Source organism: Anguilla rostrata, unplaced genomic scaffold, assembly GCF_018555375.3.
Source record: "Anguilla rostrata isolate EN2019 unplaced genomic scaffold, ASM1855537v3 scaf0972, whole genome shotgun sequence".
Classification (NCBI taxonomy): Eukaryota; Metazoa; Chordata; class Actinopteri; order Anguilliformes; family Anguillidae; genus Anguilla; species Anguilla rostrata.
This window is the reverse complement of record NW_026986331.1, coordinates 15,426-42,483: the sequence shown is the minus strand read 5'-3', so window position 1 is coordinate 42,483 and position 27,058 is coordinate 15,426. Positions and strand designations below refer to the sequence as shown.

The window sequence follows — 27,058 nt, the reverse complement described above, 5'->3', positions numbered from 1 at the left end:
ATACAGCTATTGCCATGTTGGCAGGTTCCTTTCATCTGTGGCTTTATTATCTATGTTCTCTAAATTAATTTGCATTGTGGATATAGTCTTTTTATGTGAATTTATGCCCCTTAACATTTTTGGGTGACGCAGACAAGATTTAGCTCTTTTTCAAGAAAAGTGGCAGCAGTGTAGAAGCTAGTGTAGAAGTGAGTGAATAAGTGAGTGTCATTTTCAATAACTGTAACAGCACAAATAATTGACATGAAAATTTTCAAATAAATATACAGTATTTATCGTAATATAAAGTAGGAGATTACTGAGCTACAAGAACTGATTTAGTGATGTTTTAAAATCCCCCCTAAGTCTTTGAATGTATATGTCAAATTGCAGAAAATTGCGTCATTATTTTCTTTTTTTTTGTGTGGAAGGTTCCCCAGGCCCCCCGCTCTAATTGTGCCCCTAATTGTGCATGGATGCATGCGCGCGTGCTGTCGCAGTTACTGCGGATTCACGCTTGTTACCTTAAATAAGATATGGCCCTGCATTCAAATCTGAAATTGATCCGTATTTGCCAGGAAAAAAGCTAAAATCCCCTTTTTTACATGAGGCTGCAGCCATCTTGGAACAAGCTAGTTTGTGACATCATTGGCATTAGTCTCAGCTGCTCAGTTCCTATTGGTAGATGGCTGACTTTCAGTGAGCTCAGCGATGAATCAGGAGGAAAGAAACAAAACAAAAAATGCATAGAGAGTCCTTTTGTGTTGCCCCAGGGTGCTCAAATGAGTATTACTACACAATACCTATCATTTTCATGAACTGCCTCTGACGAGACTGCAACCACTGAGCTGCTGGCTGCTCAGAAATGGTCCACCTGTGGGACGGGGCGAAATGAGCAATGAACTTATCTACAGTATGTCAGATATCAAGTGTTTAGATTATGGCCTCAGAGAGAGAAACAGTGAACTGGATACAATATTGGCTTGAAGAATGCTGCTTACCTTCCCCTCCATGAACATTAAAGGAAACGTCCTTTACGCCACTCTGATACCCTTATCTAGGCAGGCGATCTATGGGTCCCACCTCCTGCAGAGTTTGTCTCAGGAGAGACAAACCAGAAGACAAAGCTATTTACGAGGCCAGAAGCCCAGTGTGGCTACAGAATGAACAAAGATCCTGTTCTGTTTGATCTTAAGTTTAAATGCAATCTGTGACATTTTATTGAAATCGTTGACTGAAAACCTTTATGTTAGAAGCACAAATAAACATCTATGCTTTTTATTGGTATTCAGCAACTTAACTGAATTACCTCCTAATATATTAATGTTTTGTCTTGTTAGAGAGGGACTAAATTCCTGAATATTTTGGTAATAGTATGGTTCTTAGCCATGCTTTCAACAACATAAGGTCACTTTAATTAATAAGTACACTGTCAGCGTTTGGATAGGCCAGTCCTTGTCATAAATAAGTCTGCCTCCCTTTCTACATCTGAACGTGGCATAGCCCAAACAGGGCAAACATGCTCAAGCCATGCTGCGTTAAGTGTTTATGATGGCCTCAGGAAAAAGTTGTGTTGTGTTGCAGTTGGTCTTTATTTTGGTGGCTGTTTCTTGGTTGTGCGTTTTAGTTCATTTCCTTTGTTCCCGTGGCACTGGAAGAGGGGAATACTTTGACAAGGTCTGGCTCTTCAGTCTTTCTTTTCTGGTAATCTAAATTTTGCATCTTGTTTGATGTCTTCTGTTTTGTTTTGTAACTTAGAAGTAGACCTGATACAGAGTTTGATTTGGTTTGTCAGTTGATTCCACCAGGTTACTGTCGACTGACCTATCAATGATTAAATTCATAATTGTCATTTTCAATAATACTTGTTAAATTAAATCACGTAAAATTATTTTATATGTACGTTTAGTGAGGGGTTTTAGCACGCAATACCACTTGTGTTCAGTATTCAGAGTGCTGAACATTTTAACAAGGGCATTGACCGAAGCACTGGATTCAGAAAATAAACATATATTTACTTAATTATTGCTTGCTCGACAGTGCCTCCTGGAGTTTTAAATACAATGCTGTCTGAGCTTTAATCTCAATATAAACTGCCGCTGGTTCCGTACAGCCTGCTCACTGCTTATTCCTGTGTTTTAATGTATAAACACAGCGTGCAGATGTTCCCCTTAGCAGTGTGCAGCACCAGGGGGTCCTGAGACAGCCTCAGCACAGGGGCTCAGCTGATCCCTTAGCCCATAGTGATGGATGACAATGGGATTTTACATTTGTGCAACCTCATATTTGTACCCCAGTGAAACAGGAAATGGTGAAAGGCAGCAATACTGTTCCGGGGGACTGAGATCAATTTGTTTTAGCAAAATTTCTTTAGATGCCACTTTGTTTGGTTTTATTTTAAATATTCATTAGGGGTGCTAATAATTTTGATAATGTTTTTGAGAAAAATACTGTTTTCGTAAGTTTTTTTTAAGAATTATGTTTAATTGAAGTGAAAGTAAGCAGTTTCTACAAATGTTTGAGCAGAAAATTAAAATCATTATGTTAAAATATTTATTTTATACAATCATTTATGCTCATTTTAATGAAGAGTGCCAATAATTCTTTTTTACTTGAATATATTAACTCTTCTTTGTAGACTGAACAACTGCAAACTCACAAAGAAGTCCTGTGATATTGTGGCCTCAGCTCTCCAGTCATCAAACTCGCCTTTGACTGTGAATGAGGGGATGCTGCCCCACTGCATGGTCTCTGAAACCAGCATGACAAGCAGTGATAGCTGCAGCTGCCAGGTAGACCTTAATGGTAGAAAATGATTTCTCTTTATCCATAAGGTTCTGTGAAAAGCACAGCACGTCAGTAACAGAGCACTGGTAAGGCACTGACTGATGAGAGGCTCACCATCTTTAAAACACCTGACACTTATTGTCATAAAGTGACCTGGTAGAGGGCGCTCCCGTGCTCTGGATGGTTGCAGCCATGCGAGGGGGAAGCCCTAATGTGTTGAGGTTATGCCTTTGGTAAATGGTAAATGGACTGCATTTATATAGCGCTTTACAATTGATGCCTCTCATTCACCAGAGCAGTTGGGGGTTAGGTGCCTTGCTCAAGGACACTTCAACACGCCCAGGGCGAGGTTTGAACCAGCAACCCTCTGACTGCCAGACAATCGGTCTTACCTCCTGAGCTATGTCGCCCCCCTTTCACGGGCCAAGCCCATAGAGCTACTTGCTCGGGGCAGGGGTGGTGTATTTCCCCCTGAGACAGGAGGTCCATGCGTAGCGGGAGCGTGCCTGGCTGTACATAAAGGAGAGGGATAATCACTGCAGTAACATTTCCACAATGGAGATGGAGACACCATTCCCCATATAGTGGATTTCTCCTTGACAGCAGATCAGCGCTTGTGTTCAGAATTCCTGGAACATAATTCAATCAATCAAATTTTATTTGTATAGCGTATTTCACAGCAATTGTCACAGTACGCTTCACAGACAACCCTGGCCTAGACCCCCACAGGAACAAGCCTAAAGCAACATGGGTCACGCGTAACCACAGAAAGTGACGGCTGCTCCAGAACAACAGTCTGTGGGCTAGACCATGGAGCTGGAGGGAGCGCATGCCACCTTGGTGATTTACACATGCTACCGCAGTCATTATCGCAGCGTACAAACACATGATGTCCCCTTAGACAGGGAAGAAAATATCTGAGACCTGTCCATATAGTTAATAGCTAAAAGAAAACTGATTCACCATGTAACCCCCCTGAGACCCCCCACCCCAGAGAGGGATGTGTCTGTCCTTTTTTCCGTATGAAAACGATCCTGAGAGGGGTTCCCTGAGTGTAGAAGTCTGTGTTTTCCCAGTGACGCAAAGTTGCTGAGTGCTTGTGTTTCACTGTGAGACAGCGATGGAGATCGCGCACAGGGCTGAGGTGGAGGGATGAAATCCACTTCAAAAAGCCCCTCATTCTTAACAGCCCCAGTGGCAACCATCAGCCCCTATAGTGTTAGGCAAGTTTGATTCTGTACTCTGGAGATGGGCTTGAAGTGAGAGAGACATACTCTGAGAGATAAAATGCAGTCTGCTGATAGAAAAGTTCACATGGATACAGAGTATAAATCCACTCCCAAGAACGTTACACTCCAGGATGAGGAGAGATTGCACTGAAACCAAGAGACAACAGATGTGTCAGAACTCACTGAGTGTCCTGCACAACTCTGGGTTTTGAATTGGCAATAATCAGCTAATCGTCTATATAAGTCATTATTCTGAGCCTCATTAGTCTGAGTGGAGCCAGACCCACCTCTACACAAAGACAGAACACTCGTGGACTCAGGGAAAGACCGAAGAGTAGAACTGTGTATTTGTAGCAAACACCACAATGGGTGAAGCGGAGGAACTTTGTGTGAGGGTGATAAATCCTTACGTGGAAGAAGGCATCTTTCAGATTTACTGATGTGAAATAGTGATGTTAAGTTAATTGTGTTCATTCTTAATAAAAAGGTTGATTGATGAATTTCTATAGATTAAAAATTTCAATTTCAATAAACAATTTCAATAAATAACCTAATGTTGGTGATTATATTTTAAATTAGAGAGACGTTTAAAAAAATTTTAATTAGAGAGTCACGGTTCCCTCGACTGGCAGCATTAGTGAAATGTTATTGGTCCATTCCTGGAACATCAGTGCCATCTGAACACATCTTCTCAGCTGCTGGTCTCACCTTCAGCAGACTGCACACCAGACTGACCCCAATGCACATAGACATTGTCATATTCCTTAACAAAAATGCTTAAGTATTAAGTTACGCATTTTTTAAGTCATTCTTTTTATAGGCCATGGAGTAGATTTTATTCTAATCAGTTAATCATTATTAATCAATTATTGGGTGCTGACGATTGATTAAAATAATTGCACAAAATTTTCCAGTCGTTCTGACATATTGAACGTGAAAGAGTGCTGTATGTTAACATTTTGAAATTATATTGCCTCAAATGTTTGTTTAACACTGAGATCCAAGAAAGGAAGTTGAGAACCATCCTTCTTTGGGAGCTGGAAATAATGAAAATAAAAACTATGTTGGGTTCGATCTCTGTGAACCACACGTATTTCCCCCTTTTTGTAAGAAGGAAGGAATTTATTCCTCTTAAACATGGGAGCACTCTCTTGTGTTTGAGAGTAAATGACTGTTGAAATGGGGGGTTTCACTCTGAACTGGAGTCTGTAGCCCTTGGCTATAGTAGCGCTGCAGTGTTCTATGTGCTCTTCCAGGAGGGCGGTAGCCTCCTTTCGCATTGGACACGCTACTGTCTGTCAGAGCCACACTTGGTGCAACTGGTTGCTTCTATGGAGGTCTGGACCGGATGTCGTTCCCTAGAGTTGGCTTTCAAACACAAGATGACGAAAGAGAAGTTTATTTATGGCACCAATGCAGTGATTTGTTCAAGCAGAGATGCATACTTCAGTCTGTGTATAAGTAAGCCACATACTTTGGATGCGCTGTAAGAGAAAGAGCACTTTATTATATGAGAGTTGGCAATAACCATGAATAGAAAGCTTTAACAGTGTTAAGAGGCAATCATTTTATTTACCAGACATGGCAAGATGGACTGGACACTATGCTGTAAGAGAGGAAAGGACATGCATCTGAAGAGATTGTAAGATAAAGAAACGGAACACAAAGAAATTGTGATGCATACCAAAATGCTTTTTAAGAAAGACTTGAAAATAATGAAAATTGTTTGAGCTTCCCTTAAATGCTATCCAGAGAACATCTCCCACAATCCACACTAGTTTACATTTGACAAAATTAAGTCTAACCTGAACAAGACTCTAGTATCTACCGCCATCCCCAGGAGACCCCCCACCCCCCCCCACCCCACAGGGGTGCTGCATGGTAATTTTACTGACAGTAAATAAGGGGCATTGTACTACTGGTGTGCCCTAATGATTGAATCTATCATTCCTGTATGTGTTGCATGTCCTCCTGCAAGGGTTTACAGTGATGGTCCTTCTAAGGACTGTTTTATACTTCTGTGTAGTCTGCATAGTTTGCGTGATTTGCATTGTGTGCTACATTTGCAAATCATTTATATGGCATATTGTACAGGTACAGGTTGTGATTTTCCACCCACTTACATATACCTTCAATTCCATATCTTTCATATCCTTTAATAAACTTTTATCACATCCATACTGTATGCTATGGGAACAAGGCACAGACGAGGCAGACAGTGCTGGCAACATGCCTGTTGAGGACTTTTATTGTGACAGCGGTATCACAATGAATGAAGATGGGAAAAGTGAAACACGAAAGACGAGGTGAAAGACTACTCAAAGAGAGAGATCAGGCTACTCAAATGTTGGGGGAAGCAAAAGTGCTAGGGAAGTGCAGGTGGGTCCAAAATTCAGGCCACAAGGAGGGGCACGTCCGAGTCTGCCACAAAAAAAAAAAAAAAAACGAGAATCAGAGACTCTGTTAGTCACTCAGTGAGGGGAAAGCCAGCACACCCCTGGAGTGAGACCATGAGGCCTATATAGGGCCAGCAGCTACTCAGGCAAAGGGGAAAGTGGTGTGGAAAAAGCACTGGTATGCTGCCGGTGGCCTGACTGTATCTCAGGTCCAGGTCTGAGTGTGGAGTGGAGGTGCTGAAACTCAGCCCTGTCCCTCCGGCGCTGTCCAGGTCTGAGTGCAGAGTGGAGGTGCTGGAACTCAGCCCTGTCCCTCCGGAGCTGAGTGGTGGCTGATGACAGGGAGGTGCGGGGCTCCAGAGGACCACACCACAATACTTATATATGAGCATGTGCATTACTTCCTGTTACAGTGAATCTCCCTTTAGCTGTGTGTTAGTTTGCAGTGCTGTGGGAAGTTTGTCACAGAAAACCAGAAAGTAAAGAAGCTAAGTCAATGTCCACTCTGAAAAATCTGTGTTGGCTTTTACATCTTTACTTTTGGTGGTGGCCAAACATCCTTCAGCACTGAAAATGAACTCACTGTCCACTCTGAAAGATGGCAGCTGCACGTCTAATATGGGATGGGAGGATTAAGCCCAGAGAACAGATTATAGAAAAGGTAGATGAGCCCTTTGCCCCAATTCAGAGAACTTACAGTATAAGAAAAGGGGACATTTGGGTCAGAATTACATCTGTAGAACTGTCAGAGTTCAGTCCAGCAGGATGTTTAATTTTCAGGTCCAAAATACTGCAGTTGGAGAGTGTAGCACAGACATCTTCCTCAGATCATCATCAACTTTAAAATCCTCAATTTCACTCTTCATCGCTGAACACTGTCATTGGCACATTTCCCATATTAGATATATGCTTCATGTATACATAATATAATAATACTATAATATATTAACTCTTCTTTGCAGACTGAACAACTGTGACCTCACAGAGAAGTGCTGTAATATTGTGGCATCAGCTCTCCAGTCATCAAACTCACCCCTGAGAGATCTGGACCTCAGCTACAATAACCTGGGAGATTCAGGAGTGGAACTGCTCTGTGCTGGACTGATGAGTCCAAACTGTAAACTACAGAGACTGGGGTGAGTAGTGCTGTGTATTGTGTGATCTTAACTAAATAGTATGGTTCTATTCAGTGAAATATTAAAACCTTCTTTCTCTCTCAGTTTACTCCTCCGTCCACCAGCATTCTTTCTTTGCCCATATATACCTTACTCCTATTTCACAACAAGCAAATAAAAGCAGGATAAAACCTTTTGAGGGTTGCCAGGTTTGTGGTTCCTGAGCAGAATGTAAGGTTTCAGTGGAGTCTGTAGTGTCAGGTCACAGGTGATGACTGGATGCTGAGTGTCTGACTGACATGGTAAAAGCTTGACCGCCTGTATAGTAAAATGTTTCAGGTCTGTCACACATTGCAGTCTACATCCATCTCCATTATTCACTACCTGCTATGAACTCTAATGAAATCCATACATTTACCCCACTCTCTTTCACACACTGAAATTTTGGTGAAGGTGAGTTTTACTCCTTCACCACACACCTGTGTGTGCTGAAGGATTGTGGTGTTTCTGAAAGGATTGTGAATAAAATGGTATTTTATTCTGCTGGTAAATCTGGGCATTAACTTGCCGGCAGGGTATGTGTGTACATATTGGTGGGAGAGTGTCCATCTGAACAACATGTGAGCTGCTGTTTAGATGCAGTGTTACATCGTTTAGTTTAGTCACTCTTCTGTGGTTCCAGTCCCAAGTCATAGTCTGGATATTATACCTTTGTAAGCAGACATGTTGTGTGGAATAGCCTGATTCAGAGATCAATGTTCTGGCTCTAGCCACTATCATCTAAAGGATGACATCATTTACAGGAGTATTTCTTAGATAAGTATTCTAATTCTTTCAAATGTCCCAACTTATTAAATTTTTTTGTGCAGTTTATATTACTCCACAAGGTCTACCAAACATGTTGATAAAGGGTTTTAAAAGAAAAACATGACTTAATATATCAGGCTTTTATTATCATTATTATCATCATTGTTACAATAATAATTAAATGCAACGCAATAATTAGCCTGTTATATTCGCAAAAGTGTGCGCGAATGAAATGAATGGATTGGGATGGCAGGTATGCCATCCCGCCAAGTTACGCTTTGGCGGGGGCATGCCCCATACCTATACAGCACCGAGAGTTTGGCACTTTTTAGGGTTCCCCACAGAAATAACCAGGCACAGCCACAGACACTCAGCCCTTAAAAACATTAAATTCTGTACATTCTGACCCCATTTCAACAGACAGAATTCATAAACAACTTCACATGTCCACACAATAAAGCCCCAAACTAAGGGGATTTTGCTTTTTCTCCTTCTTCTTCTTCTCTTTCTTCTTCTTCTTCTTCTTCTTCTTCTTCTCATTCTTATTTTTCCTGCCGCCAATCCCACTAACAACATGTCTCCCCATTGGACATTTCACTGACACCAGCCAAATTTTCACCTACACGACCCAATCAAAAACACGCATACACACGCAAAATACCCATACCTTTTTACTCTGAAACATTTCCAGTTTAAACAGCTAGTCCGCCTGTGGCCTAGTGGGCAAGGTTACAGTCTTGGGAACACGAGGTCGTAGGTTCAAGCCCAGCTAGGAACACGTTTCTTTAACCTGCTTCGACCATCACTAATAATTGTCTACTAGCCTACTTATCAATTATTGCTTTTGCACCATATCTACCCGCCATTCACCGTTCAGTTAATAACCGGCTACAATATTGCTAAGCCATATGCATTATGACGTACCGTCTGCACGTTCAATTGCTAACCGGCTACAATATTGCAAAGCCATATGGATTCAACGGGAGCTCTTCTGTGCTTACTCTCCTGTGTTCTTCTTTAAAACCACGGACAGGTTTGCTAATGATATTTTACGCATTGCATAGCTATGTCATGGTGCTGCCCTAACAAAGTGACAGACTGGTAAACTTCCGGTTGAACGACTGAATCCCGCCTCGTCCTCAGGCAGATAATCTCTTCTTTTACACTAATGTTCTCTTACGCTTATATTTGCTTTACCAAAAATCACTCACGGCCACCCATATGCATTTCATAACGGCAAATGTATTCGTTTTATTAAAAAGTTACACCTGTTCACCACCCAATCAAAAACTTGCATACACCGGCAAAATACCCTTACCTTCTTACTCTGAAACATCTCCAGTTTAAACAGTTAATTTGCTTGAGACCTCGTGGGTAAGGTTACAGTCTTGGGAACGCGAAGTCTTAGGTTCAAGCCCAGCTAGGGACACATTTCTTTAACCTGCTTTTACCCTCACTAATAATTGTCTACTACTTCTCAATTATTGCTTTTGCACCATATCTACCCGCCGTTCACCGAACGTATACACTGAATTATGACGTACCGTCTGCACGTTCAGTTATTAACCGGCTACAATATTGCAAAGTCATATGGATTCAACGGGAGCTCTTCTGTGCTTACTGGCCTGTGTTCCTTTAAACCACGGACAGGTTTGCTAATGATATTTCACGCATTGCATAGCTATGCCATGGTGCTGCACTAACAAAGTCACAGACTGGTAAACCTCCGGATGAAGGATCGAATCCCGCCTCGCCCTCAGGCAGATCATTTCCTCTTTTACACTAATGTTTTCTTACGCTTTTATATTTTCTTTACCAAAACTCACTCACGGCCACCCATATGCATTTCATGACGGCAAATGTATTCCTTTTATTAAAAAGTTACACCAGTTCACCGCTGTGCCATTTCTACTAACTATATTTCTTCACTTGGCTACCATACAAAACCTTCTTATCAGCAAACGCCACGTTTCTACATTCGTGTTACCTCGCCCTGTTCTCTATCTAGCCACATACAAACAATTACCACGTATGTTCGTTCTGCAACTCCCCATTAAAACATTACATTTAAAATCATGACTCACCAATAAGTATAACTACTAGTACTGAACATGAGAAAAGCACAACAGTGCAATAGATTTCACTCGTTACTTAACCCTCCACTTTAACGATTAATGCTTTTCACCGACTATTATATATAGCGTGGTCACTTTATTTACTCCACACTACATTCTGTGATCATGTCAACCTTCACCTACATGCCCATTCTGCTAAAAACATATTGTTTCAACTACGCAGTTTAATCATTTCGTCCTTATTTCTCTCACACTGTTGTTATTTTCTCATATGCAAAGCCTGCTGGGACATATGCGTCTGCTCCTATTCTCCACTATCAACTTTTCCGGTTCTAGTTTAGCAAAACAGCGAAGAGGATTCCTACCTGCTGATAAGCCTATAAACATGCCTTATAAACCTTACAAACACTAAAAGTGCATCTCCACGAAATAACAGACAACGGAGCAGGACAGAAGAGTATACAAGTTGCGACCTAGGGAGCTCTAATTCTACGCGCTTGCTCATTCTTTTATCAACCAAGGCTCGTTGGATGGCCCTCAGATCCATGAGTACATACACTAGCCATATTTACACTGCGCTTCTGAAGGTTGGGTTAACGCTTACGCCACCGCACTATTTGTCACAGCCACTGTTTCACATATATAGCAAACCGACACTGCTAAACCGTATACGCTGATCAGACTGTACAAATTCACACAAGGATAGCCATAATCCACAACAGTTTCTTACAGGGTCACTTCGCATTTCTCACTCTCATAATAAAACGCTTTGCAAAAAGAAATGATATCTCATAAAAAACACGTTTTCAACGTACAAAAATGTCAGGTTCCTCAAAAGTATTGATATCAAAATGATGCCAAGTTACGGTACTACAAACAATATAGGCTATCTTGCCTCACCGAAATTACATAAGATGTATTTCAAAGTAGTGCTACCCAATATTTCCTCAATTCTTTCAAGTCACTTGGCCCTGTGTTTTGTAATCTTACCAGTTTACAATGTCATGCAAACTTTGTGTCAGATCAAACAGTCAAATATTTAGAATTGCCTCATGGAACACATAGAAATTAATGTAGAAACCTGCTTCTGAATAACTGCAGGAAGCATTTCTCCAGAAAACATGTTTATACTTGCTTCTGAACTGAATTTGAGTACATGTACAAGTTATTGTATATATGCTACGTACAATAAATACTGCATGTAAAACACATATTGTACATACATACATAGAGAACTTCTTTATCCGCATGGGGACATTTCCCTGGCAGCATCTTACATTCACATTCACGAACACACTTGTACCAAGAAACATACTATCATTCACGCAACAGAAAGCCTGGGCAGCGAAATACATACATACCAATACAAATTGGACATACACACACCTATTCAATCAATCTTGACTGTGAGAGAGCCATCCACACATATGTTTGGCCTGTCCATGTAGTGCATGCTTATACACACAGGGCCAAGTGACTTGAAAGAATTGAGGAAATATTGGGTAGCACTACTTTGAAATACATCTTATGTAATTTCGGTGAGGCAAGATAGCCTATATTGTTTGTAGTACCGTAACTTGGCGTCATTTTGATATCAATACTTTTGAGTAACTTGGCATTTTTGTATGTTGAAAACGTGTTTTTTGTGAGATAGATTATAGGGCAAGGACACACAGAAAATAGGTGCAATGTGTGGAATTTTCAGAAGACACCACGTTTTTAAAAATCTAGTGTCTACCAGCAGTAAAAGTTAGTGGCAATAATCAGTTGTGCTCTTCTCATACAGGCACTAGATGGCGATGCAGTGTAATTCCAGTTGATGCCGTGGTTCAGTGGTACTCACTAATTTTCTTAGGAGAGCCACTTATGAGTAAGACCATTACTCAAAGAGCCACAGAGATTGCAGATATAACTCAGGTGTTTTTTTTTAATCATCACTCTGAAGATATTTACCATCTTTGTGTATGTTTTAAAAAATACAGTACCATGCTTTCCATCCTTACATCTCTTTTTATTCTCAATTCATAATTGCATTGCATTATTAAAAGATATTAACTTGTGTGTGAGTGTGTAAGGATGGGAGTGGAACTCATCTTATGTATGTATGTACATATGCAATTATACATAAGCATTATCAACATAAAATAAAAAAAGTTCACAAAAATGTATATATTGGCCTACTAATAGAGATGAAAAACTTCTTTTTCTCTGTTATATTTGTATCAATATGTTGAGGCTCTCATGTATTTTAGCTGTCCCTTGACTTCCTCCATGTAAAAATTGTAGTTAGTGGTTGCATTCCTAGTCAAACAATCAAGATGCACATCTGTAAACCTACTTCTATCTTTTCTTTTGACAATGCTCATTATAGAAAATGTTGCCTCACGTGAGTACATGCTCACAAAAAAGCTCATTACCTTCTGCACACAAAGCTTTAAATGTGAATAATCTGAGGCTGGGACCATGCTCCAGAAATGAGCAACGCCTGATCTGAGCTCAGTTTTCAGTACATCGTTGACCTGCAGCTCAAGAATCTCACTCTGTATTACAGCAAGGTCTGGACAAAGGTTTTTCAGAGCAGGTGTAAGGCTTGACAATGGCACATTAAAAGGGTTCTCAATGAAATTGAAAAGCTCCCTATACCCCACAACATCTTGAAATCTCCTTTCAAATTCATTTCTTATTTCCTCCCATATGCCTACAAATTCATCATAGTCAAAATGTTGCAGTAGATCAGGGTTAGCAGTTGTGCAGGCTCTTACATTGGGAAAGTGAAGAAATTCTCTGTCGGGTGTGAAGAGAGTGGTGATCTTGTGCTGGAAAGCAATGACTGCTCTTAGCATGTTACCTGGGTGCTTCCCTTTTCCTTGGAGTTGGAGGTTAAGGGAATTCAGCTGAGATGTGATGTCAGTGAGGAGTGTCAGCTGTAATATCCAGTGTGGGTCCTCATGCTTTGGCTCAGCCCTCCCCTTGCTTGCAAGAAAATCATGGATGTGAGGAAGTTGAGCGCAGAATCGTTCAAGCGCCCAGCCACGCGATAGCCATCTCACTTAGTTGTGCATCACCAGATCCCCGTACTCTGCCTCGTATTCCTCCAGAAGTGCACGGAATTCCCAGTGATTAAATGCCCTGGCCTCGATGAAGTTGATGACTCGCACGAGCTGCATCACATTCTTTAGCTCTTGGTTTTTAAGTTTTGACACCAGTGCCTCCTGATGAATTATACAATGAAAGGAGACAAACTTGGGAATGCTGTCTTCCATCAGTCCAATAAGTCCCTTCTCTTCTTCCCTCTCATGCTTGGAGCTCCGTTGGTGCACACCGACACAAGTTTCGACCAGTCGATTTGTTTCTCTGCAAAAAAGTTCATCAGTGCTTGAAAATCGTCCTCCACTCTGATCTGTCCATGAAGTGGTAACAGATATAACAGCTCCTCCCAAAATTTGTTCTTTTGAATAAAGCGAACCCACACATACAATTGCGCCATGTCGCTTATATCCATGCTCTCATCAAGTGCAATGCTGTAACATGGCGTCGCTGCAAGATCTGCAATTCGCTGTTCCTGGATATCTTTCCCAATAAACTCGATCCTCCTCATTAATTTTGAATCTGAAAGCTGCAGTGCATGTATTTGCTTTATTATTCTTCTTCTTCTTCTTCTTCTTCTTATTATTATTATTATTATTATTATTATTCTTATTATTATTATTATGCATGGTACATTATCTCAGCTGAGGTCAAAAAGCATTGTTTAACAATTTCAGCATCCGTGAAAGCCTTTTTATGCCTAGCTAAAATCCATGCGATCTCCTTAGTGGCCTCGGTCGATTTCTCGGCTACAGTGACTGATCTGGCCATCATTTTTTGCTGCTCAGTCAGAGTCTGTGTCAACTGTTTAATTTTATTAGTCCTCAGGTTGCTACCTGGCGGGTACAACATGTTGTACTTGGCGTGAAAAGCACTAAAGTGGCGTTCAAGGTTAGACCATTTACAATTGGCACTAGTCTTCTGGCAAATTAGGCAGAATGGAGTGGATTCGTATTGCACAAAGAAAAACTCATCAGTCCATGTATCCTGAAATTTTCGGTGTTCGTCCTGAATTGACCGCACCTTTTTCTTTGCTGGTGCAGCATCGGTGTCTTGGGCTTCTCGGCCAAACTGATCTGCATTTTCCCCCGTTCTTTCCTCACGTTGCTCTTTCTCCTCGGGCCTGTTTCTAACTCCGTCACCGTCAGCTAATGAAGAATCACTTTTCTCGTTCTGCTTTTTTCTAATCGTAAATCTGTCCATTTTGAGTGGGCAGAGGCCGAGACAATATTTGATATAACCTTATATCAAACGGCATTATGGAATATCGAATTTAGGCTTACGTGCTAAACTTGCAAAACCATTCGCAAATGCAAAGCTACACACATAGGCTATACGACTACCCATGATCCCTCGCTGTTACGTAGCCTACGTTCTTTGACGTATCTTCAGTATGCTGCCATCTGCTGGATAATTCATTTCAATGTGCTAAAACAGGACATACATGGAACATATAGAAGTTATAGCTATAGTCTTATTGTTATCAGTGGATCTATATGAGCTGCAAAACAAAGTCTCACGAGCCGTGTAATGAGTAACACTGTGCTACGGGAATAAGGTAGAAGGGTACAAGTGATAAGTGATCCTAGATTGGGAGTGCCCTGCAGAGAGTGCCCTGGGAGTGGTGGCAGTGTAGCACAGTGAGTAAGGAACTGGGCTTGTAACCGAAAGGTTGCAGGTTCGATTCCTGGGTAGGACACTGCCTTTGTAACAAGGTACTTAACCTGAATTGCTTCAGTACATATCCAGCTGTATAAATGGATACAATGTAAAATGCTATGTGTAAGTCGATCTGGATAAGAGTGTCTGCTAAATGCCTGTAATGTAATGTGATGTAATGAGTAGTGATAGTTAGTCCAGGTACAGACTGAAGAGATGTGTTTTCAGACTACGGCAGAAGGTGGGCAATGACGTGGTTTGTAGAGGAACAGGGAGTTCATTCCAATACTGGGGAGCTAGTGTGGAGAAGATCTGTGGTAGGGAGAACCATTCACCCCGAGGGAGTGCAAGTCACCCTGCTGCCGCAGAGTGGAGTGGTCAAGCTGCCGTGTAGGATTGAATCGTGTCCTATAGGTAGACGGGAGCTGTTCTTTTGGCTGCAGTGCAGGCAAGGGTCAGGACTCTGAACCTGATCCTGGCGGCGATCGGTAGCCAGTGGAGTGACCTCAGCAGGGGAGTGATGTGAGAGAACATAGGAAGGTTGAAGATAAACAACATTCTGAATCATCTATAGTGGCTGTATGGCATAAGCTGCTGGGCTTGCAAGGAGGGAGTTGCAGTAGTCAAGACGGGAGGTCACCATAGACTGGACAAGTAGCTGGGTGGAGTGCATAGTCAGGTATGGTCAAATCATCCTGATGTTATACAGGAGAAATCTGCCAGACTATGATGTTGCCTTGACGTGCTCCTTGAGGTCCTGCTGGTCATCCAGGACCACCCTCAGGCTCTTTGCGGAGTGAGAGGCAGTCACTGTGGTGCCGCCAGCAGTGATTAAAGCTCCCGCAGTAGGGAGGTCTTGTGATGGATGAACAGCAGCTCAGTCTTTTTGAGGCTGAGCTTCAGGTGATGGCTGGCCAACCAAGTTGAGATGTCAGCCAGGTTGGAAGATATTCTCTCATTAACCGTAATGGAAGAGGGAGGTAAAGAGAAGAGTTGTGTATCATCAGCATAGCAGTGATAAGAGAAGCCATATAAATTAATGACCGAACCAAGAGATTTGGTGTAAATGGAGAACAGCAGAGGCCCCAGTACAGATCCCTGTGGGCCTCCTGTGTAAAGTGGATGAGGTGCAGAGACAGACCCCATCCAGGTGATCTGGTAGGACCTATCTGAAAGATACGAAGCAAACCAAGACAGGGCAGTTCCAGAAATGGCTATCTCAGCCAAGGTGGAGATGAGTAGTTTGTGGTCAACTGTGTCGAATGCTTCAGACAGTTCTAGTAGGATCAGGCAGTGGCAAGTGCCTCCGTCACAGCCAGGAGGGCAGTCTCTGTTGAGTGCTCGGATCAAAAGTCAAACAGGTTAACCAGCATTTATAACAGTAAAGAGGACAAAGTTATTACATGAAGGACAAAGTTATTAGATTTACTATGTTTATTATATTAAGGGTTATTACACGTGTTCATGTGACTCTGGTTTGTTTGCTTTGTACCTTAAATAAGATATAGCCCTGCATTCAAATGTGAAATCAATCTGTATTTGCCAGAAAAATAAGCTAAAATTCCCTGTTTTGCATGAGGGTGCAGCCATCTTGGAACAAAGGCTTGCCCCTGGGTCGATGGTACTGCTGCCCAGAAATTAATTGCTCCTCAGGAATAAATAAAGTTTATTGAATTGAACATCATTGGCATTAGTTGTGGCTGCACAATTCTTATTGCTAGAAGGCTGACTTTCAATGAGCTCAACAGTGAATTGGGAGGAAAGAAACAAAACAGAAAAAAGGAACAAAGGGTCCCTTTGTATTGCCCCAGGGTGCTCACATGAGTCTTGCTACACAATACCTATTCATTTTCACAAACTGCCTCTGACGAGACCGCAACCACTGAGCTGCTGTCTGCTCTGAAATGGAAGAGTCCACCTGTGGGACAGGGCGACGGGTCTGCAGTGATGCTTTGTTCTTCAGACCATGAACCGACTGAAGCCAGATGCTGTGGTTGGGCGGGAGGGCTTAACTTATCTACAGTATGTCAGATATCAAGTGTTTAGATTATTGGCCTCAGAGAGAGAAACAGTGAACTGGATACAATATTGGCTTGAAGAATGCTGCCTACCCTCCCCTCCACAAACATTAAAGGAAAGGTCCTTTACGCCACTCTGATACCCTAATCTAGGCAGGCGATCTATGGGTCCCACCTCCTGCAGAGTTTGTCTCAGAAGAGACAAACCAGAAGACAAAGCTATTTACGAGGCCAGAGGCCCAGTGTGGCTACAGGACAAATAAAGATCCGGTTCTGTTTGATCTTAAGTTTAAATGCAATTTGTGGCATTTAATTGAAATCATTGATTGGAAAATCTTTGTGTTAGAAGAAGAAGTAAACGTCCATGCTTTTTATAGGTATACAATAGCTGAACAGAATTACCTCTTATACTACCTATTATATTCCTGTTTGGTCCAGTTAGAAAGGGACTAAATTCATGAGTAGTTTGGTAATAATTCATGAATATTTAGCCCTGCTTTCAACAACATAAGGTCACTTTAATGTAATAAGTACACTGTCAGCTTTTAGATAGACCAGTCCTTGTGTTAAATGTGCCTGCCTCCCCGCCCACCCCCCAACTTTCCACACCTCAACTCGGCATCTCTCAATCAGGGCAAACATGCTCAAGCCATGCTGCGTTAAGTGTTTATGATGACCTCAGGAAAAAAGTTGTGTTGTATTTGGTCTTTATTTTGATGGTGGTTTCTTGGTTGTGCATTTTAGCTCATTTAATCTGTTCCTATCGCACTGAAACAGGAAGAGGGTAATACTTTGGTATTGTCTGGCTTATCAGTCTCTCTCTCTTTTCTGGTAATCCCAAATTAGCATATTGTTTAATATCTTCTGTTTTGTTTTGTACCTTAGATGTAGTGAGCCTGCATTCAATAAGTGCATGATTTCAAGAGTGTATCATTTCAATTCACTATTTTAATTGACTCCTTATTTAATAAAATTATTTAGTCTTCTTACCTGATACATAATTTGTTTTGGCTTGTCACTTGCTTGTCACCTATCAAATCTATTTAATTTATAAATGTCATTTTCAATAATAATTGTTAAATTAAGTCATGTAAAATACATTTTATATGTAGGTTAAGGGAGAGGTTCTTGCACGCAGTACCACTTGTGTTCAGTATTCAGAGTGCTGAACATTTTAACAAGGGCATTGACTGAAAGTACTTGTCTGAGGGTGGCACGGTGGTGCAGTTGGTAGCACTGTGACCTCACAGCAAGAAGGTTCTGGGTTCAACTCCAGTATCACACCGTGACTACCCTGATAGGGACAGAAGAGCTGGACACAGGGAGATTTGGAAATTCCAAATATCTCTGGCATTTTATTGGGGTAGCGAGAGAGAGCGTAATCACAAACAAACACAAACGAAAAACCTTCGCTCATCACCCTCACGGGATCTGGGCAAAAACAATAAACTAAAATAACAAAGACAAAATAAATGAAATTATACGAGCGCTTTTCAGCCTTTTCTCTGGTCTGTACTCTCACCATCGTGGGGGATCCCGGTCGCAGACGCCTACTGTGGAAAGAAGCACACTTTTAAATCCTGGACTGATTCGTAATATCATCCAGGTGTGTGCCTGCTTAACCAGTAGGCGTGGTCCTCTAATTGCCCTGAATTCCTCCCGCAAACCGAGCCCTGCCACATCCGGCCTGGGCCTTTCTGTGTGGAGAATGGCTTTTATTTTGTATGTTCTCCCCGTGTCCACGTGGGTTTCCTCCGGGTACTCCGGTTTCCTCCCACAGTCCAAAGACATGCAGGTAGGCTAATGGAAGACAGTAAAGTGCCCATAGGTATGAATGTGTGAGTGCATGGTGTGTGTGTCCTGCAATATATTGGCAGCCTGTCCAGCCCAATGCACACTGGGATAGGCTCCAGCACCCCTCGCGACCCTGTCCCGGATAAGCGGGTATAGATAATCGATGGATGATGGATGGATGTCGGTTGTCCGACAGTGCTTCCTGGAGTTTTACATCCAATATTGAAATGGAGTGATCTTTGTCTGCAACATGTTACGTCTGCATGTAAATACACTGCTGTCTGAGTTTTAATCACAATATAGACCGCTGCTGGGTCCGTACAGCCTGCTCACTGCTTATTCCTGTATTTTAATGTATAAACACAATGTGCAGATGTTCCCCTGTCATACAGTACTGCACTGCTGCCCTGCTCTCCCTGGGAGTATCAGGGCTCCCCCACTCCCTGCCCACTGATCCCTTAGCAGTGTGCAGCACCAGGGGGTCCTGAGACGGCCTCAGCACAGGGGCTCAGCTGATCCCTTAGCAGTGTGCAGCACCAGGGGGTCCTGAGACGGCCTCAGCACAGGGGCTCAGCTGATCCCTTAGCCCATAGTGATGGATGACAAAGGGATTTTACATTTATGCAACCTCATATTTGTACCCCAGTGAAACAGGAAATTTCTGCCACCTGGGTGTGATTAGGATCAGTGTGAAGGTCTACTCTCTCACTCTGGCTGGAGTGAGAGAGATGGGAGTGAGGGGGGCAAATGCCTGTGAAGAGATCTACAGCTGCACAGCCAAATCTCTGCCATAGCATTTACACAATCTGGAGATGGAGACACCATTTCCCGTACAGTGGGTTTCTCCTTGTCAGCAGATCAGCGCTCGTGTTCAGAATTCCTTGAACATCAATCAATCAATCAAATTTTATTTGTATAGCGTATTTCACAGCAATTGTTACAATACGCTTCACAGGCAACCCTGGCCTAGACCCCCACAGGAGCAAGCCTAAAGCAACATGGGTCACGCGTAACCACAGAAAGTGACGGCTGCTCCAGACCAACAGTCTGTGGGCTAGACCATGGAGCTGGAGGGAGCGCATGCCACCATGGTGATTTACACATGCTACCGCAGTCATTATCACAGCGTACGAGCACATGATGTCCCCTTAGACAGGGAAGAAAATATCTGAGAGCTGTCCATATAGTTAATAGCTAAAAGAAAATTGATTCACCATGTAACCCTCCTGAGACCCCCCACCCCAGAGAGGGATGTGTGTGTCCTCATGTCTTTCCTCATGAGAACGATCCTGAGAGGGGATCCCTGAGTGTACAAGTCTGTGTTTTCCCAGTGACGCAGAGTTACAGAGCGCTTGTGTGTCACCGTGAGACGGCGATGGAGATCGCGCGCAGGGCTGAGGTGGAGGGATGAAATCCACCTCATAAAGCCCCTCATTCTTAACAGCCCCAGTGGCAAAACCTGAGAGGCTGACACCATCAGCTCCTGTAGCCCGGTTTGAGCCCGGTTTGAACTGAGAGAGACATACTCTGAGAGATAAAATGCAGTCTGATAGACAAGTTCACATGGATACAGAGTATAAATCAGAGACTGTAAAAAATATGGACAAAGCTACTGTGACGTCACCCATTGACTCTACGTGGGTCTCTAAAACACATTTTGAAGCTCAATGGCGGGCGCGGCCATTTTCTCGATTTGGAGCCAAAACCATAGAGTTAAGCGGTCTTGTGATTTTTAGAATTTGATTGACAGTCCGGTGCGGAAAAGCCCATCAACCTGAACGAGGCTAGTTGACTGTCTGCCGTTACGTTTTAAAATATATTATCAGATGTTTACGGAGTTTAATTTCCATCCGTGACTGTACTGTGTCATGTAATCACGTTATATGTATGACATTAAAAATACAATTAGGCTATGTTCAGTTATCTTCAATTTATGTTTCTCAGCAAAACGAATATGCTTAGCTAGCATATCAGCTTGCCAGTGAGCTAGGTAGGCTATCCGTGGTTAGCTCACGCATTAGCAATATGAACCACAGGGGAATAACATTGACTACACTGATGGTCAATCAATCAGAGACGTGTAGGCTACTGGTGATTTGACTAGGCTAATTTTCGTATAACTGTCTGGTAGATCTGCTGTTAACCGAGCAAGTTATCGTCGTAGGTTTTCGCCACAGTCAGTTAATGAGCCAGTAACTGCTACTAGCTACTCCATCGCCGTTTGTGGTGTTCACTTGCTGGGTGACGCTAGCTGACCGATCGTTCGCAAATCACTTTCTATCGAATAATAATTAACACTGTCAGCGGTGATTAACAAATCTACCAAGTATTTTAATAGCTGATCTGCAGGCGTGTAAATATGACAACGCACTTTGTACAGCAAGTTTTCCACCTGGTGCATGAAGACAAAAATTATGTAGCCTACATCGAATTTCTAATTATTATTATATTAGGCTATTATTTTTTTCTTGTAAATCATCAAAACCAATGGAGAAAAGCCAATAGACGCAAGGAGCCCCCAGAACCGATTCTGAGAACCACGGTCTTAAATGCCTAGCTTGTCGGTCTCTTAAATGCTAAAAACATGATCCTTTCTAAATGCCAAGATGGTTAATTTCGTTAAATTCTGTGTGTGATTTCATCGTGTGTTGTATATTCAGCAAATGAACCTTGAAACTCTTAATTCGCTTCGTGAAACTGAAAAAGTGTTTATCCCAAAATCGGGATTATAGTAGCTTTGTCACATGCGTGAAGCATGGCCCAGGTAGACATTTACGGAATGTACAGGACTGACAAGCCGCCAAACACGTTTGACAGATTGAATGTTTGCCGGTTAAGGTTAGCTAGCTAGTCAAATGGCTTGGTAGCCGAAGTTGCGAACTGTTTTAGCACAGGCTACTACTGGACTACCAAATATAGCAAGCTGATTACGCTTTCTGCCAAGTAATTATTTGGTTAAGTAGGCTAAAGGAAATAGTAAAAATGACTCGGATACCGAAAAACTTAAGAGGAGGATTATTTTATGGTCGTCTAGAGCAGCTGTAAATAGCACACGCCATAATGAAATCACCACGAAATGGGATGCCTGCATTTTCAGACTTAGCACAGGCGGGCCGTAGCCGCAGCCGCAATGCCAAGGCCGAGAGGCGCCACCGCCCACCCCAGTGACCATAGACTGTAGCCCCTACTGTAGCTGAGTCCTCTGCAGTAATCCGGAAGTGACGCAAGCTGTACCTCATTGGTCCGGAACAAATATTGGCACTGTGCCCAAATGACGCAATAAATCATGAAATCGACCCATGGACAGTCATAAGACGAATAAAATACACCTATTATGATTATTTGTTCTTGTGAGAAAAAATTATTGACTTTGTATTTTGATCTCATTTGTACCGTAGACTTACATGGAAACCGGATATGAAAACACCTATACTGGAGCCATCCGTAGTGGCGCTAGTGAGCAACCAGGAACTACAACACCAGGAAATGAGCTTCAAAAACGAAGTCTGGTTTTGGCCGCTTGGTATAAATCCACTCCCAAGAACGTTTCACTCCAGGATACTCTGAAACCAATGTGTCAGATGTGTCAGAACTCACTAAGTGTCCTGCACAACTCTGGGTTTTGAATTGGCAATAATCAGCCAATCGTCTGTATAAATCAGTATTCTGATCCTCATTAGTCTCAGTGGAGCCATACCCACCTCCACAAATACAGAACACTCGTGGACTCAGGGAAAGGCCGAAGGGTGGAACTGTGTATTTGTAGCAAACACCACAATGGGTGAAGCGGAGGAATTTTGTGTGAGGGGAATAAATGCTTACGTGGAAGAAGGCATCTTTCAGATTTACTGATGTGAAATAGTGATGTTAAGTTAATCAATTAACTGTTCATTCTTAATAAGAATGTTTATTGATTAATTTCTGTAGATTAAACAGTTAATTTTCAATGAACCATTTCAATGTATAACCTAATGTTGGTGATTAGATTTCAAATTAGAGCCGTTTCTAAAATGTTAAATTAGAGAGTCACGGTTCCCTTGACTGGCAGCATTAGTGAAACGTTATTGGTCCATTCCTGGAACATCAGTGCCATCTGAGCACGTCTTCTCAGCTGCTGGTCTCACCTTCAGCAGACTGCACACCAGACTGACCCCAAAGCACACAGACATGCTCATACTCCTTAACAAAAATGCTTAAGTATTAAGCTAAGCATATTTAAGTCATTCTTTTTATAGGCCGTGGAGTAGATTTTAATCTAATCAGTTAATCATTATTAATCAATTATTGGGTGCTGACGATTGATTAAAAGAATTGCACAAAAGTTTCCAGTCGTTCAGACATATTGAATGTGAAAGAGTGCTGTATGTTAACATTCTGAAATTATATTGCCTCAAATGTTTGTTTAACACTGAGATCCAAGAAAGGAAGCTGAGAACCGTCCTTCTTTGGGAGCTGGAAATAATGAAAATAAAAACTATGTTGGGTTCGATCTCTGGGAACCACACGTATTTCCCCCTTTTTGTAAGGAAGGAATTTATTCCTCTTAAACATGGGGGCGCTCTCTTGTGTTTGAGACTAAATGACTCTGTTGAAATGGGGGTTCACTCTGAACTGGAGTCTGTAGCCCTTGGCTATATTAGCGCTGCAGTGTTCTATGTGCTCTTCCAGGAGGGCGGTAGCCTCCTTTAGCATTGGAAACGCTACTGTCTCTCAGAGCCACACTTGGTGCAATTGGATGCTTCTATGGGGGTCTGGACCGGATGTCATTCCCTAAAGTTGGCTTTCAAACACAAGATGATGAAAGAAGAGTTTATTTATGGCACCAATGTAGTGATTGGTTCTAGCAGAGATGCACACTTCAGTCAGTGTATAAGTAAGACACGTACTTTATATGCGCTGTAAGAGAAAGAGCACTTTATGACACAGTATGAGAGTTGCCAATAACCATGAATAGAAAGCTTTAACAGTGTTAAGAGGCAATCTTTTATTTACAAGACATGGCAAGATGGACTGGACACTATGCTATAAGAGAGGAAAGGACATGCACCTGAAGAGATTGTAAGATAAAGAAAAGGAACACAAAGAAATTGTGATGCATGCCAAAAATGCTTTTCATGAAAGGACTTTGGATAATGAAGTAAATTGTTTGAGCTTACCTTAAATGCTATCCAGAGAACATCTCCCACAATCCACACTAGTTTACATTTGACAAAATAGAGTCTGACCTGACCAAAACTCTCACACCTACCGCCATCCCCACCAGACCACGCCCCCGCCCTACAGGGTTTGGGGGCACTGCATGGTAATTACCCCGACAGTAAATAAGGAACTTTGTACTACTGGTGTGCCCTAATGATTGAATCTATTTTTCATGTATGTGTTGCATGTCCTCCTGCAAGGGTTTACAGAGATGTTCCTTCTAATGACTGTTTTATACTTCTGTGTAGTCTGCCTAGTTTGCATGATTTGCATTGTGTGCAACATTTGCAAACGGGCAGAGCATTTATATGGCATGTTGTACAGGTACAGGTTGTGATTTTCCACCCACTTACAGACACCTTCAATTCCATATATTTCATCTCCTTAAATAAACTTTTATCACATCCATACTGTATGCTATGGGAACGAGGCACAGACGAGGCAGACAGTGCTGACAACATGCCTGTTGAGGACTTTTATTGTGACAGCGGTATCACAATGAATGAATACGGGAAAAGTGAAACACAAAAAACGAGATCAGGCTACTGAAATGTTGGGGAAAGCAAAAGTGCTAGGGAAGTGCAGGTGGGTCCAATATTCAGGCCACGAGGAGGGGCACGTCCGAGTCTGCCACCATAAAAAAAAAAAAATGAGTATCAGAGACTGTTAGTCACTCAGTGAGGGGAAAGCCAGCACACCCCTGGAGTGAGACCATGAGGCCTATATAGGGCCAGCAGCTACTCAGGCAAAGGGGAAAGTGGTGTGGGAAAAGCACTGGTATGCTGCTGGTGGCCTGACTGTATCTCAGGTCCAGGTCTGAGTGCGGAGTGGAGGTGCTGAAACTCAGCCCTGTCCCTCCGGCGCTGTCCAGGTCTGAGTGTGGAGTGGAGGTGCTGAAACTCAGCCCTGTCCCTCCGGCGCTGTCCAGGTCTGAGTGTGGAGTGGAGGTGCTGAAACTCACCCCTGTCCCTCCGGCGCTGTCCAGGTCTGAGTGTGGAGTGGAGGTGCTGAAACACAGCCCTGTCCCTCCGGCGCTGTCCATTACTTCCTGTTTCTACAGTGAATCTGCCTTTAGCTGTGTTAGCTTGCAGTGCTGTGGGAAGTTTGTCACAGAAAACTAAAAGGAAATTAGCAAATTCACTGTTCACACATGAAAAATGTGTCGTCTTTACTTTTGGTGGTGGCCAAACATCCTACAGCACTGAAAACTAACTCACTGTCCACTCTGAAAGGTGGCAGCTGCACGTCTAGTATGGGATGGGATGGGAGGGTTAAGCCCAGAGAAAAGATCATAGAAAAGGTAGATGAGCCCTTTGCCCCAATTCAGAGAACTTACAGTATAGGAAAAGGGGACATTTGGATCAGAATTACATCTATAGAACTGTCAGAGTTCAGTCCAGCAGGATGTTTAATTTTCAGGATTGTGGTGTTTCTGAAAAAATTGTGAATAAAATGGTATTTATTCTGCTGGTAAAGCTGGGCATTAACTCACCAGCACGGTACGTGTGTACATCTTGGTGGGAGAGTGTCCATCTGAACAACATGTGAGCTGCTGTTTAGATGCAGTGTTACATCGTTTAGTTTAGTCACTTTTCTGTGGTTCCAGTCCCAAGTCATAGCCTGGATATTATACCTTTGTAAGCAGTCATGCTGTGTGGAATAGTCTGATTCAGAGATAAATATTCTGGCTCTAGCTCCTATCATCTAAAGAATAACATCATTTACAGGAGTATTCACTTATTACATTTTTTGTGCAGTTTATATTACTCCACAAGGGCTACCAAACATGTTGATAAGGGGTTTTAAAAGAAAAAAATGACCTAATACATCAGGCTTTTATTTTCATTATTATTATCATTGTTACAATAATAATTAAATGTAACGCAATAATTAACCTATTATATTCGCAAAAGCGTGCGAAAATAAAATGAATGGATGGATTATAGCGTAAAGACATACAGAACATAGGTGCAATGTGTGGAAGTTTCAAAAGACACCACATTTTTAAAAATCTAGCGCCTACCAGCAATAAAAGTTAGTGGCAGTAATCAGTTGTGCTGTTCTGATACAGCCACTAGATGGCGATGCAGTGTAATTCCAGTTGATTCCGTAGTTGCGTTGCTGTAAGATCGTGCCAGAAGAACTGAAGTGTAGCACAGCTCGTACACGGCTCCGGCACTGCTTCAGCTGTTAGCAGGTACAATATCGCAGGTCTGACCAATAATATCATGACTGGTTAGATAAAACCTTCATGTTATTTTATATACTGGTGTATATATTTAAGTTGTCTGTGACATTTAGCTGCTTAGTTCCTCACTGGCTCCGCTAGCTAGGCTGGGTCATGAAGTAACGTTATGGTAGGTTGGGCTGGCTAGCTAGCTAACTCGTGCCTGTGAGTCAAAGCGAAAGCTGAACTTAGAACAACGGCAACAAGTGTCAACTTGAGGGTCATGTTGTTTGATGTAAATGGTAAACAAATGATATTTGCAAAGTGTTAATAGTTATTATCAAATAATTGTGTTATGTAACTGTAGTTCTGTATTTTCAAAGAATGAACTAGCTGAGGTAACAGTAAACAGCTCAGAGCGAGCTGGCATCGCCATGGTAACCAACCGACCCTCCTAACGGCCACATTTTAAACAGCGTCGTCATGGTTACCGTCAAGTTACTTTGGGGAGAGGTAAATAAGGAAGAGCGCAATTTTGTATTGAATGCGGTTTAATTTCACCTTGCTGAATATTTTAAAATTAATGTCAAAAACCCTGACAGTCTGTATAATTTTTTAAACTTAAATTGTTTGATAACTTGATGGTTACAAGATTAGGAAGAAAATATTATCATTATAACAGTAACGTATTTAGCTAATGGGTTATACGAGTAGTTATACATTTACAGTTATATTTATCTATTCAT

General features: G+C 42.1%; 1 protein-coding gene across 5 annotated transcripts in view; it reads left to right on the top strand.

The window, feature by feature from the left end:
• The window catches only part of LOC135246921 (NACHT, LRR and PYD domains-containing protein 3-like), an 86,982-nt gene that overhangs the window by 48,423 nt on the left and 11,501 nt on the right, over positions 1–27,058 (top strand). For all 5 annotated transcript variants that reach the window (XM_064320187.1, XM_064320190.1, XM_064320188.1 and 2 more), the window contains one exon: positions 7,354–7,527. In XM_064320187.1, the coding sequence (XP_064176257.1) occupies positions 7,354–7,527 (174 nt within the window). The remainder of the gene's footprint in view (positions 1–7,353; positions 7,528–27,058) is intronic.